We start from the raw sequence: 12,846 nt of genomic DNA, 5'->3' as shown, positions 1-12,846 counted from the left end.
ACTTGACGAATTAACATTAGTAAATGCTACCGGGCGAAGCCGGGGCGGTCAACTAGTAAATAATAATAATAGGCGGCTTATTATTGCCGAGATATAAGCAAAATTCTCGGGATTCCCGACTAAAAATCCCGGGAATCGGGTAGTGAAAAATTGGCAAAATTCCCGGGAATTCCCGGGATAAAAACCCTAATTTAATGGTCCCATGCCGTATTGTGACAGCTATCGCAAATGATGCATGATTCATCTCTGGGTAGCTGGTCTGCCCATTCAATACCGTAGAAGTCTAAATGCTCACACGCAGAGAAAAAACATGATGACCCAGAGTCATCATATTTATGACCCAATTAAATCATATTATGATCCAAAACAATCGTATTATGATCCAAAATAATCATATTATTATTAAAATTTATTTTTGGAAATACAAAATTTTAATAGGATTTAGTTTTAATGTACTAAATTCACAATTAAAATATTATTGATAAAATCAAATTTATTGTTATTCGCTCTAGGAAAGTTAAAGATAATATACAAATAAAACTATAGAGCGAATGGGAATTACAAACACTCAAAATGTACTTGTAAAAACAACACAGCTTAGACAAACACCAGCACTCACAAATGGTTGGAAAAAAGACTATTAAAAGTAAACATATTTTGTTTGCATCTTAAACATATTATGACTACATAATATAATATGTTTACCTATTTATCATTATATAGTTGTTGTAAACATATTTTGTTTGCATGTTAAACATATTATGACTACGCGTATATAAACTTAACATTTAATGGTTGTACATAAAAATAATATGTTTACTTAATTATCATTATTTAGTTGGTCGAAAACCATATTCATATTTATAATTGCGATGAAAATATAAACGTTTACAGTAACTATAATATTGTTGAAATTAAATTAAAACAATAATTATATGTTTACGACAACAATATATTGTTACAGAGAACATAGTATAGTTGTCGTAACCATGTCCAACCATGTTTTTTCTCTGCGTGCAGTAACCCAAAATAGGGTGATTTAACATCGACGTACCAACCTCTCTTCCATACACTTTCTGACTATGGTGACATAAGTACCGCCAGGATAACGACGAAATGCCAGTGATTGGTTTCGGAGAATATAAAAATCGAATTGTAAGCTTATATGTAATTATCTGCTTTAAGATATTCAAATAATACAATTTTGGTTTATTTTTTCAACATTTTATCACCAACCCTCGTAATATTTGCAGCTGCAAATATTTTTACAAAAAAAAAAATTCTTTTAGTTCAGCTGGAAATTAAGCCAGTCATCTTTCAGCCATTTCAAAATTTCAATTAGGCAAGCAATTCTTTAAATTTTATTCTGCCCAAAAATCAAACATACAAACATACATGATTTTTATGCTCATAAATTTTAATATTTGGCGTGTGTTAATTTACAAAATGTCATCATGACAAAAAAAAAAATTAAAGCGAAAAAAAAGAACTAATTTTCTTGCTTAATAATTTCTGTACGTTTCGCTGCTTTTCGGTGAAATTTTAATGAATGATGTGCCGTGTTTTAAGGCATTTATTATTATTTTGATTCAGATTCACAACACAACTAGTGCCAAAAAAATAATTCATGCGTTTAAGGTAGAATGAAATGAAAAAAATTAAAGAAAATATAATTTTCTTCAAATTGTGGCTTGTTAAAAATGAAAATCTAATTGAAATCATTTAAAATAAACATTATCAAAAAGATTTACACACTCTTTCAAAAAAAAGAGGAAAAAAAAGATGGGAAAAGGAAAGTCTTGTTTTTTTACAAAAAAAGAAATTGTCTAAACATTTTACTAACACTCAAATTAGTTTGTATAGAGATTTTCCGTTTTACAGCTTCCTTGTTTACGGCAAACTCAAAATTTATTTTGTTTAGTAAAATTATCAAAATGAAATTAATTGCAAACAAGACCAAATTATATGTTTTCATTAAAAGAAACACAAAAACTTAGGAATATCAAGGGAAATTCATTTCAATTTTCAACAGCTTTTAAATGTAATGCAACATTTTGTTGAACATGATCGCGTGACAGGTTGTCTTCAATTTTAATGATTTTTCTTTAGCTGTAAGGGGATAGGGGGCCTTAAACTCTATAATTATCTTTCTTTTTTTAATAGATTGTTAATTTAATAAAATTGTTTTGATTTTGGGGGCTTTCAATGGAAAATATTTTTCTTTTTTTTTGTTTAAAACAAATTTCATTTTCTCTTTGATCTTCAAAATATTAGAGAAATGTTCAAATTTTATTTAGATCTTGTATTGAAATCAGTATTTTTATTTTAATGTGTTTGTGTGTAAAAACCAAACAAAACAAAAGTTTATTTTCATTTTTTTTTTTGAATGTTTGTAAAAATCTTTGAAATTGCAGGTGTTTATTTTCCGTCCACATAAATGCGTCAGATAATTAGTGTAAAAACACTGATGTGCCACTTTACACTCAACTCAGACACTGCTAACGGAAATTTTAATTAAAATTTCAATCATATGAGTTGAGCAGTGAAAAAATGTGGCAATTTTGAATATGTACAGGGTTTTTTCCAAATTGCCAGTAATCAGTTAATGACTTACAGCAGTATTGGTTACAAGGTATTGAAAATTATTCGTTGATAAAGTCTATAAATATTTGACACAATTGCTACACAAATTGTTGATAAATATTCAAGACACATTTTGGAATAATTATAGAATACAAAACAAATATAAGAGGCAGTATTGTATTGAAAGTATTTATCTTCTTAGCTTTGATATGAATTTTTTTTCTAACTAGGATAATGTTTACCCATTGTTGGTGTCACTTTGGTCGTCCTCAAAAATGGTGATCATTTGGATTATGTTAAGGATCCTAAATTATCGAAACGAAAATCGAAATATATTGTTGGTTAAGATATTTTCACTGTTACGGCTCGATACATAGTCCCTTGATCTAAACTAATAGATCCAAATCTCAATGAGATATTTCATGGCTATCGTATGGGTGAACAGATCGCATGTTCATTATATCCTAATTACAAAATTACATAAAATAAAATCATAACACTTACGTTTTCTTTTTCCTCGTAACGAGAACTTACCTGTAAAGATATAAAAAAAAGAATGAAAGAAAAAAACAAAATTAACTATAAAGCACAATATTAATGAAAAATAAATGCAAAATATTATTAACAAAACAATTTAATGGCCGTTCGGACAAAAGAGCCTCGAAAGCTGCGTTATAAAACGTTGGCGGCAGATCGTTAAATTAAACATTTTTATTTAGTGCGCTACAAAACGGCGAAAAACACAAACAAACAATCAACAAAACTAATGAAATAAAAATCAGGCCATGTGCTTTTTTTTCGACAACAATAAGTCCAAAAAATAAAAAAATAAAATCACAATACCATTTCGATTTTTACTGTAGCTCAGCGGCTGCTGATGTTGTTGTTTATTTTGGTTTCAATACAATCGAAGGCTACAGTGGAAGTCATAAATTAGTACGTGTACCAGATGTTGCAAATAAGCAACAACTACAACAGCAACAAGAATGTATGTGAAACAGCACTATTATCGTATAAAATGAAAGCAGCGCACTAAAAACTAAACACAATAAAAATTAAGAAAAGATGGCGAAAAATAATGTGCACACGATATAGAACTATGTATATACATATATATGTATGTATGTAGTACATATTATTATCGTTTATACTTGCACATACATTGCGAGAGTTATAAAATACACCTCATAAAATTCACAAGAATTTTCTGTTTTTATATCAACAGAAATATTTACAATGTATGCGGAATAATTAACCCATTTGGGTTTATATTGAGAAATTAATGATCAATTGTTTACTGTAGGATCCTTGGGTAGAAACTGTTTAAGTTCTATTGTTGAAGATCACTTTCATGTGAGAACTGTATGTAAGCGATCTTTTTGAATTGCAAGTAAATTATGCTAAAATGTGATTTTAAAATGAATCTTTACAATACGAATCGAATCACCTATGTTAGTGTCATCAAACTAAAACATTTTTGATCGAACTGCCTTTAATCATCACTTTCCATACTTTCCTTGACTTATTCCTTTCTTCAATGCTTGCCTTTCGCATGCATTACCTTTCCCCATTCCTTGCCAATCCTTGCTATTTATCATTCCTTGCTATTCCCACTGCTTGCCTTTACTCATTCTTTGTCTTTCCATACTCCTTGCTTTTCATCAGCCATTGCCTTTCCACATTATTTATCTTTTTTGCCTTTCTGCATTCCTTGCCTTTCCTAAATCCCTGCCATTCCTCAGCCCTTGCCTTCCATTTTCCATGCATTTCTTTCTCCCATTCCTTTCCTTCCATTAATTCGTTCCTTCCCTTATTCCTTTAATTTTATACATCCTTTCATTTCTTTATTCCATGTCGTTCCTCATCCCTTAACTCACCTCAATCATTGCCTTTCCATACTCCTTGCCATTCCTCATTCCTTATCTCTTCTCATTGCTTGAATTTAATTATTCCTTACCAATCCTTATTCCTCGCCATTCCTCACTCCTTGCTATTCCCACTGTTTCCCTTTACTCACTCCTTGCCTTTCTCCAGCCATTTCTTTACTACTTGCCTTTCCGCATTCCTTGCCGTTTTCATTCTATGACTTTATTTACTCCTTGGCATTCCTCAGCCCTTGCATTTCATTTTTCCATGCCTTGCTTTACTCCTTGCCTGTTCTCGTTCCAAGTCTTTCCTCACTCCTAGTCATTTTTAGTCCTTATTATTCCACACTGATTGCCTTTACACATTCCTTGCATTTCCTCACTCTTCTCCACTCCAAATACCTTGCACCTCTTCGCTCCTTGCCTATCCTTTTCCCATGGCTTTCCTCATTACTTGATATTCTTTACTCCTTGCCTTTCCTCATTCATTGGTTTTTTTAATTCATATCATTCATTTATCGAACGATCTTAATGAATTGTAAATAAAATATGATATACTTTGATTTCAATATTAACATTTACAAGACGAATAGAATCACATTTGTTTGATCGACCTTCCGTCCCTCATTACTTTCCTTTCCTTCCTGCCCTCATTATTTTCCTCATTCTTTGTCTTTCTACACTCCTTGCCTTTCTTTACTCCTTACATTTCATAATTCCTTGCCTTTCCTCACTCCTTGACTTTCCTAACACAATGCCTTTCCTGATCTAAATTTCAAATGTTCTAAAGGTAGGGTCACACATGACAAATATTTGACGAAAAAGACGTAACCACTAAATAAAATACATTTGAATTCTTTTATTTATTTCAAAAACTTTATTTACTTAGGATGATTCAAAGCAAAAAAAATTGTTTTATTTTATTTGATGCTGTTTGATCTTACAAAACACTTGTAAGAGTAAACACGTCAAACAAATTTGTGCTAAAAAGTGGTTACGCTTTTTTGATCAAATATTTGCCATGTGTGAACCTACCTTAAGGGTATTTATCGAGCGATTTTTTTAATTACAATAAAATTTTTTGTTTGATTTTAAAATTATAATTTAATCTAAAACATTTTTGATCTACTTTCATTTCTTCATTCCTTCTCCTCATTTCTTGCGGTCTAACGTTCCTTGCTTTTCATCATTCCTTTTCTTCAGGTCATGAGCTGGAATCGGTCACCCTTCTTTGTAGAACCTCAATGATCCTCCTGTTAAGCTACTTGGTAATTGGAAGTCCAATCAAATTTAATAAACTTATTTCATATTTGCTTTGTCATTTTCAGATCAAAAGAATACTTGCAGAATATATCAAATTAAAAACAATATCTATACTGAAATTTTGCCAATCGAAATTCGAAACCTTTAGTGTAAATAAAGCATGTTGTAATTATTTTATTTTTGAAATCTTAACATCCCAAACACTCTCATCTCATCCCATGTAATGTTAACAACAATCAATCAATTTCTTCCGAAACGCACAAGCAAAGTGCAAAAAACACGGCAACAACAACTTGTTAAAACATTTAAACCATTCAGAATACTAATAGCCCGATCACACAGGAACCCAAAAACAAAACAAACAAAAAAAATACTCGTACTACTAACTAGTTAGTCATTCATGCAAACTACACTTGTTGGGGCCTGTTGTTAATTGCAATTTTCTATTTATTTAACAAAACAAAAAAAAAAAAAAGCGAAAAAATATATTTGTTCATTTTTTTTTCTTCTTACAGCTTCTCTAAAAATAAATTTAAGTGTCGACTGACTGATTAACAAGTGAAATCAATGTCGAGTTGAAGGAACATTTTTTTGTAAATTGGCAAAGCGACAAAAGGTGTTGAAACAACAACGTAGAGTGTAGACTCTACAACAATTAAACATGAACAACAAAACATATATTTTTTTTTATTTGTTCAAGTAAAACAAAAAACCACCTGTTTTAAGCAATTTGTTTAACAAAAAAAAAAAGAGGAATCTTACTTTAGTAGACGAGACAATGGAGAATCATCCAACGTTGGCAGCAGCAATAAGTAGAAACAGCATATTTTCGTTAAAAACACTTGTTCATACATTTATTAAAATTAAGTATTTAAAAAAAAAGATTTATTTGTCAAATAAAATATTGTGTATGGATTTACTTAGAAACAATATGTTGTTCATATTTATCCACAAAACATTTGAAAACTATTTGCAATTTGATGAATAGCTGTAGTAGTAGTAATTTGCTTAAATAAACAAACTTTTAATTTGAAAAACACCGTTATTTTTTATACAATATAATTTAATGGAATCTTTTAATCTGACAAAGTATCCCGAAATAATCTACTTCTTATATCGGTATCATTTTAAAATATTCACACTAGAAAGGGAGACCAGAAACATACAAATGCATAAGGCATTTATCCGTTTCAGAATATTTTAAGCATTTTGGAATCGATTTGCATATTTTTGCATTTACAGCATATTTACGGCATTTTTAGCATATTTTGCTTCGAAAATGTCGGATTTTGAACTAACAAAAAGTCATACACAGAAAAAACTATTTCTTAAACCGTTTCAATTCAAATATTTGTCACATATTGAACTGGTTTCAATTATTTCATAATTAAATCAAGTATTCATTAACTCAAAAACAAAATTTCTTGATATTTTCTATTTAATTTTGAGTTTTGAATTTGATTATTTTGACAATTGAATATACAATTTTTTCGTTATTGGTTGAATTTCAAATACAAAAATTATTGAATATATAATTTTCGTAATTGAAACACATTTTTGTTATTTTTTGTTTCAATTACGAAAATTATCTATTCAATAATTTTTGTATTTGAAATTCAACCAATAACGAAAATTGTATATTCAATTGTCAAAATAATCAAACTCAAAATTCAATAGAAAATATCAAGAAATTTTGTTTTTGAGCAAATGAATACTTTTTTCTGTGTATGCGGGTAGTTTTGATTTACTTCTTTAAATTGAAAAAAAGTGTCCCTGAAGTACACCGATTGCTCACTAAAGCGTATGGCGAATGTGTTCCATCGGTTTCGTTGCGAGAGATGGTTTTTTCGGTTCGGAAGTGTCAAAAAATGTTGAAGACCAATAATTGGAGGCATTGCCCCATGAAGACTGGTGTAAAATTCATTCATTGGGAGCTACTCAAGCAGCAATTTCAAAGCCAATGATTCATGCAAAATCATTGAAATTGGGTACCATACGAATTGAAGCCGAGAGACCTTAAAAGGCGAATTTGCATGTCCGAAATGATGCTTGAGCGCTATAAAAGAAAATAATTTTTGCTCCAAATCAATACGATAAAAAATGGATCCATTACGATAATCCGAAGCTACAGATATATGAAGCTCGGCCAACCAGACGAATCGGTTGCGTTCGACAATGCTCGGCCATTAGAATGAAGTGTTTGGGAAGTTTGGCTTCACCTGCTTTATAGTCCAGACTTTGCCCCGTCCGACTACTAATTATTTCGATCGATGCAGAACGCTCTCTCTGAAAAACGTTTCACTTTGGAACAGAGTATCCGATATGGGCTTGGCCTCAAAAGATGTGAACTTCTTTTGGCTAGTAATAATGCGATGCTTACGATGAAAAATGGATCCACTACGATAATCCGAAGCGTAAGAGATCATACGTGAAGCAAGCCCAACCAGCCGAATCGACAGCACAGCCAAATATACATATCCATGGCGCTAAGGTAATTCTCTGTATTTGATGGGAGCAAATCTGACCAAACCATCACAGGGAACCTGTACCGAACGCAACCGATTCGTTAGAAGCTAGCATTGGCAGAAAAACGCCCAGAATATACGTAATAAACCGTTAAAGACTATTTAGAATGAAGTGGTTGGGAAGTTTTGCCTTACCCGCCTTATAGTCCAGACCTTGCCCCATCCAACTACTATTTGTTTCGATCGATGCAGAACATTATCTCTGGGATACGCTTCACTTTGAAACGGAATATCCGATATTGGCTTGAATCGTTCTTGGCCTCAAAAGATGAGCAGTTAGCAGTGGCTTGGAATCCATATGTTGCCAGAAAGATGGGAAAAGGTCATAGCTAACAATGGCCAAATATATTTATATTGTACAAATGTTTCAAAATAAAAGCTAAAAATTTTAAAGAATCCCTAATTTTTAAGTCATACAACAAATAACAAAAATTGTATCATTCAAATGTTGAATGAATTCTGTTAAGAAGTATAAATAAATTCAACGATAAATGATTTCTAAAGTCTTTGAATGAAACTAAAGAATTAGATTTTGGGAATGGATTTATGAAAATAATCGCTCACATTTTTGAATTTCAAATTGGGATTCTAGTAAATTAAGCTCAAATTGAATTAGTTAATTCGAAGCTCTGATTGGACAGCCACAAGGAAAATGCTCAGAGGTCTCATAAGCAACTCGCAAATTTGCAATAGCTGTTTCGTCGCAACACGAAGGAAATTGGTATTCGGGGTTGTCATATAATCTAATCGTTGTCGGAATCGGGTTTAAAAATGACCGGAAAAGTACATTGGTCTCGTGAAACCGAGAGTTATCGGTTTTATATCTAGTATTAAATTCTTTATAGATTAAACAAAAAATTACATTGAATTTCATAATTCAAATGTACCGTTTTTGTCACTTTCTGACAATAATTGGATCCTATGACAACCCCGATTATTTAACACAACAATGTACCAGTAATATAACAGTCAATCACAACAAACGACCTTACCTCGTAAGAAATTGAACTGACTATCCTACATCGCAAAAATTCTCAAGTCACTCAAACATTCGAGGGCTCAATGTACTGCGAACTTACATACATAGGAATACCCCACATTATAATGTCACCAAGTTTGATGCGACCACTGATCCTTTACAGGTATAAGAACATCAAATATCATGTACAATATAGAAGTCCGTATCACATAGTCTATAACTACAATAAAGGCGCGGATCCAGGTCAACCATTTTGGGGGAAATTAAAATGTGTAATACGATTTTTTTCTTTTTTATATGAAAATTTTTGGTTTTATAGAGGGGGAATTCCTATTTCAACTCCTACTCTAATACAATGGTCATTCTAAAATATTTGAAGAATTCGACTGGTAGTCTAAATAGTCCAACATATCCTATACCAAAATATGTAATAAAGGAATATACAAGACAGCATTACTCCAGTCGGGATTCCGTCTGTTGTAATCTCAATAGTTTTAAATGGATTGATATTAAGAAAATGCTGTATCTTTTCCGATATCACTACGTATTTCCACCCAATATTGCTAGGTTGAAGCGTAATCATAGCTATGGAAGCTTAAGTTTTAAATTTTTCAAAGCCGCTCATAAAAAAAAATTTACAAATTTCCAATATGTTTAAAAACAAGTAAGAGAGCTATTCGGCTGTGCCGAATCTTTTATACCCTTCACCAAATTATACTTTAAAATAAAAATTTTAAATATTTTTAGGTAAACAAAATTTAAATTTTTTTTCCAGTTGTTTTTTCGAAATTGTTTTTAAAATTTTTTTTTTTATTTAAAAAAATTTTTTTTTTAGTTTTTAATTTTTTTTTTTTTAATATTTAGTGAAAAAAAAATTCGGGTTAAAAAATATTTTTTCCGATTTTGAACCATTGTAGGTCCAACTTACTATGGTCTTATATACGTCGTTGCAAAGGTCTTTGAAATATGTATCATTAGATATCCATATTGTCTATATTAATGACTTAGTAATCCAGATATAGGTCAAAAATCGAGGTTGTCCTGGTTTTTTCCTTATATCTCAGCCATTTGTGGACCGATTTTCTCGATTTTAAATAGCAACCGAGGCGGAAGAATTTCGGAGATATTGATGTATCATTCGTGTATGTAAGTTATTAGGGGGCTTCAGAAAGTTGATTTCAACACACAGACGGACATGGCTATATCGACTCCGCTATCTATAACGATTCAGAATATATATACTTTGTGGGGTCGCAAATGAAAAATGTAGAAATTACAAACGGAATGACAAACTTATATATACCCTTGCCACTCATGGTGAAGGGTATAAAAAGGGACAGTGCAGTTCCGAATCTTATATGATGGAAAAAAAATTTTTGATTTTTTTAAGATAATGGAAATCCTAAAATTTATTCATCGATTAAAATTTTAATGTTTCGGTTTGTTGGAGATTGAGTTGAATAATAGATTCGGTTGTGAAAAAAAGATTTAAGTCGGACAACAATGATTTTCATGATCCTAAAAAAATCAAAAAAATCGCGGGTGTTTACTCACTTTTGAGGCTGTGTGTATGTATACTTCAGGAGTCGCAAATGAAAAATGTGGAAATTACAAACGAAATGACCACTCATGATTAAAAGAAAGTGAATTGGGGATAAACATTAGTTAAAAAGCTGCTGACATTACTAAAATATATAACGAACAAATCTCAACATTATTCTCGAGAAATTATTTAACCAAAAAAATCGCTACAACTACACAGAAATCCTATACACTCAATTTAATAGACAAATATAAAGTAGATGGATGTACTTCGCAAATAGATACTCGTAAATAAATAAAAAAAAAACTACACGTCCGTAAGAAGACAAGCCAACAAGTGGTCGTCACTATAAAAACAATACAAGTCTGCCCGTCCGTCCATCATTCCGTCCCTTACGTCTTTTGTAAAGAACAGACTATGAATGCGAATTCAAAAAGAAACAACAAAAAACATTAACAGCAAGAAGCAGAAGAGTAAGAATTATGCTAAAATTGCTGATTTTTTTTTGTCACACACAAAATATTCTACAACGCAGCTAAATTCAACAAACAGGAGAATGAGTAGAAGGCAAAAAAAGAAAATGTTGATAGACAAAGACGAATAAAAAACAAATGAAAGAAATATGGCATAATAAATAATAATAATAAAATTAATAACAATAAAACATACACTTTTTGTACCCCCAAATGCCATTGTGATTTTTGTTGTCATTTTGCTGCTTTTTCTTAAACTTTTTATGCTGAGGCCCCCTGCGCCCCAGTCCCATCATTGTTTTCATTTGTAATAATTTCAGTTGTGTTCTTTTGTTTTTGTTTATATTTTTACTGTGTGCCTGCGAGTGAAAAGGAATATGGGGGAAGTATCTAGTCTCGAGTAGTAAATTGTTCTTTATGTTCGTTCTTATTATATTCAAAAAATATTTAAAACAGCAGCAGCCAGCACAAACCAGCACATCATTGCAACCAAAACTATCATAGCTCATATGTCAAGACAGTGGTTTTAATGTAAAATTTGTCATCTCAAAAACAATGTTTTACACTATTTTGTTTACAATTTAAAAAATCACTACTTTATGACCACTGTGCGCCTGGCTGTCATGCTAAAAATAACATCAAAGCTATATGTTTTTTGAAATAATTTTCAAAATCTGCTCCCCTTAATTTAAAATCAATCCATGACATGTTGTAGACACGCTCTATGAGGGAAACAATATCTTATGATTGTTAATAGCATAGGGTCTGGGGTCTATTTGGCATTAAAGCGTAATCTTTTGTTAAGCTTTTTATCACATTTACTTTATTTTAAAACATATCACATCAGCTAATCATTTCTATCTTATGTTAATGTTAATGTTTATTGATGTTGAGACTTTTGTAGATACACAATTTACCTCAAAAATGTGTAGAACGGAAATAAATATAAACATTAGGGTGCATCGATTTGTATGAATGCAAAAAAAAAGTAAAAAGTCATAAATGGGAATAGATTTTGACCTTGCGGAATTTCTAAAATATATTGCATGCAGTAATTCAATTCATTGTGAACAAGGATAATAACACTGTCCAACAAATTAAGACTTTTTGGTTGGAACAGAATAGCGACCCTATAATTCTGAAAGGGCATGTTGAGTAGATCATTTCTGTAGAATAAACTTATAGTCCAGATAGTCTGAGGTTTTTTTTACAATGGGTCAAAGATTAAATTTTTTGATCGAAGGTAGCATTTTACTAAATGAAACAAATGTTGTAAGTTAATGTCTGAGAGAATTCTTATTTTTGTGGAAGATCTTAACCCTCTAGCCACTCTCTTTAGGAGTCAATTTGACCCTTTTTTCGAGAAAATCAAAAAAAAATAATTTCAAAAAGGACATTTAAGGATTAAAATATTCTACGAACATTTCAGTGGGGGTCACCAAAGATACCAAAGATGTACATAAATAATAATACGCTTAAAAAAATATGATTTTTTAAAAAAAAAATCGCCAAAAATCCATTTATTATCCGAAGATCTACCTACAAAAACATGCATACATCTCTTTTAGTTCAAGAGATATTGTGATACAATTCCCACCGAAAGTATTCCGATCAA

At 31.1% G+C, this 12,846-nt stretch overlaps 1 protein-coding gene across 6 annotated transcripts in view; it reads right to left on the bottom strand.

The window, feature by feature from the left end:
• heph (polypyrimidine tract-binding protein 1 heph) overlaps positions 1 to 12,846 on the bottom strand; it is a 381,579-nt gene that overhangs the window by 296,027 nt on the left and 72,706 nt on the right. For 4 of the 6 annotated variants that reach the window (XM_065516406.1, XM_065516405.1, XM_065516407.1 and 1 more), the window contains exon 3: positions 3,088 to 3,117. The exons of the other annotated variants lie outside the window; for them this stretch is intronic. In XM_065516406.1, coding sequence (XP_065372478.1) covers positions 3,088 to 3,117 — 30 coding nt within the window. The remainder of the gene's footprint in view (positions 1 to 3,087; positions 3,118 to 12,846) is intronic. 6 annotated transcript variants of the gene reach the window in all.

This window comes from Calliphora vicina, chromosome 1, assembly GCF_958450345.1.
Source record: "Calliphora vicina chromosome 1, idCalVici1.1, whole genome shotgun sequence".
In the NCBI taxonomy this organism is placed as follows: Eukaryota; Metazoa; Arthropoda; class Insecta; order Diptera; family Calliphoridae; genus Calliphora; species Calliphora vicina.
The sequence above is the reverse complement of the archived record's forward strand: the minus strand, read 5'-3'. Positions and strand labels throughout refer to the sequence as shown.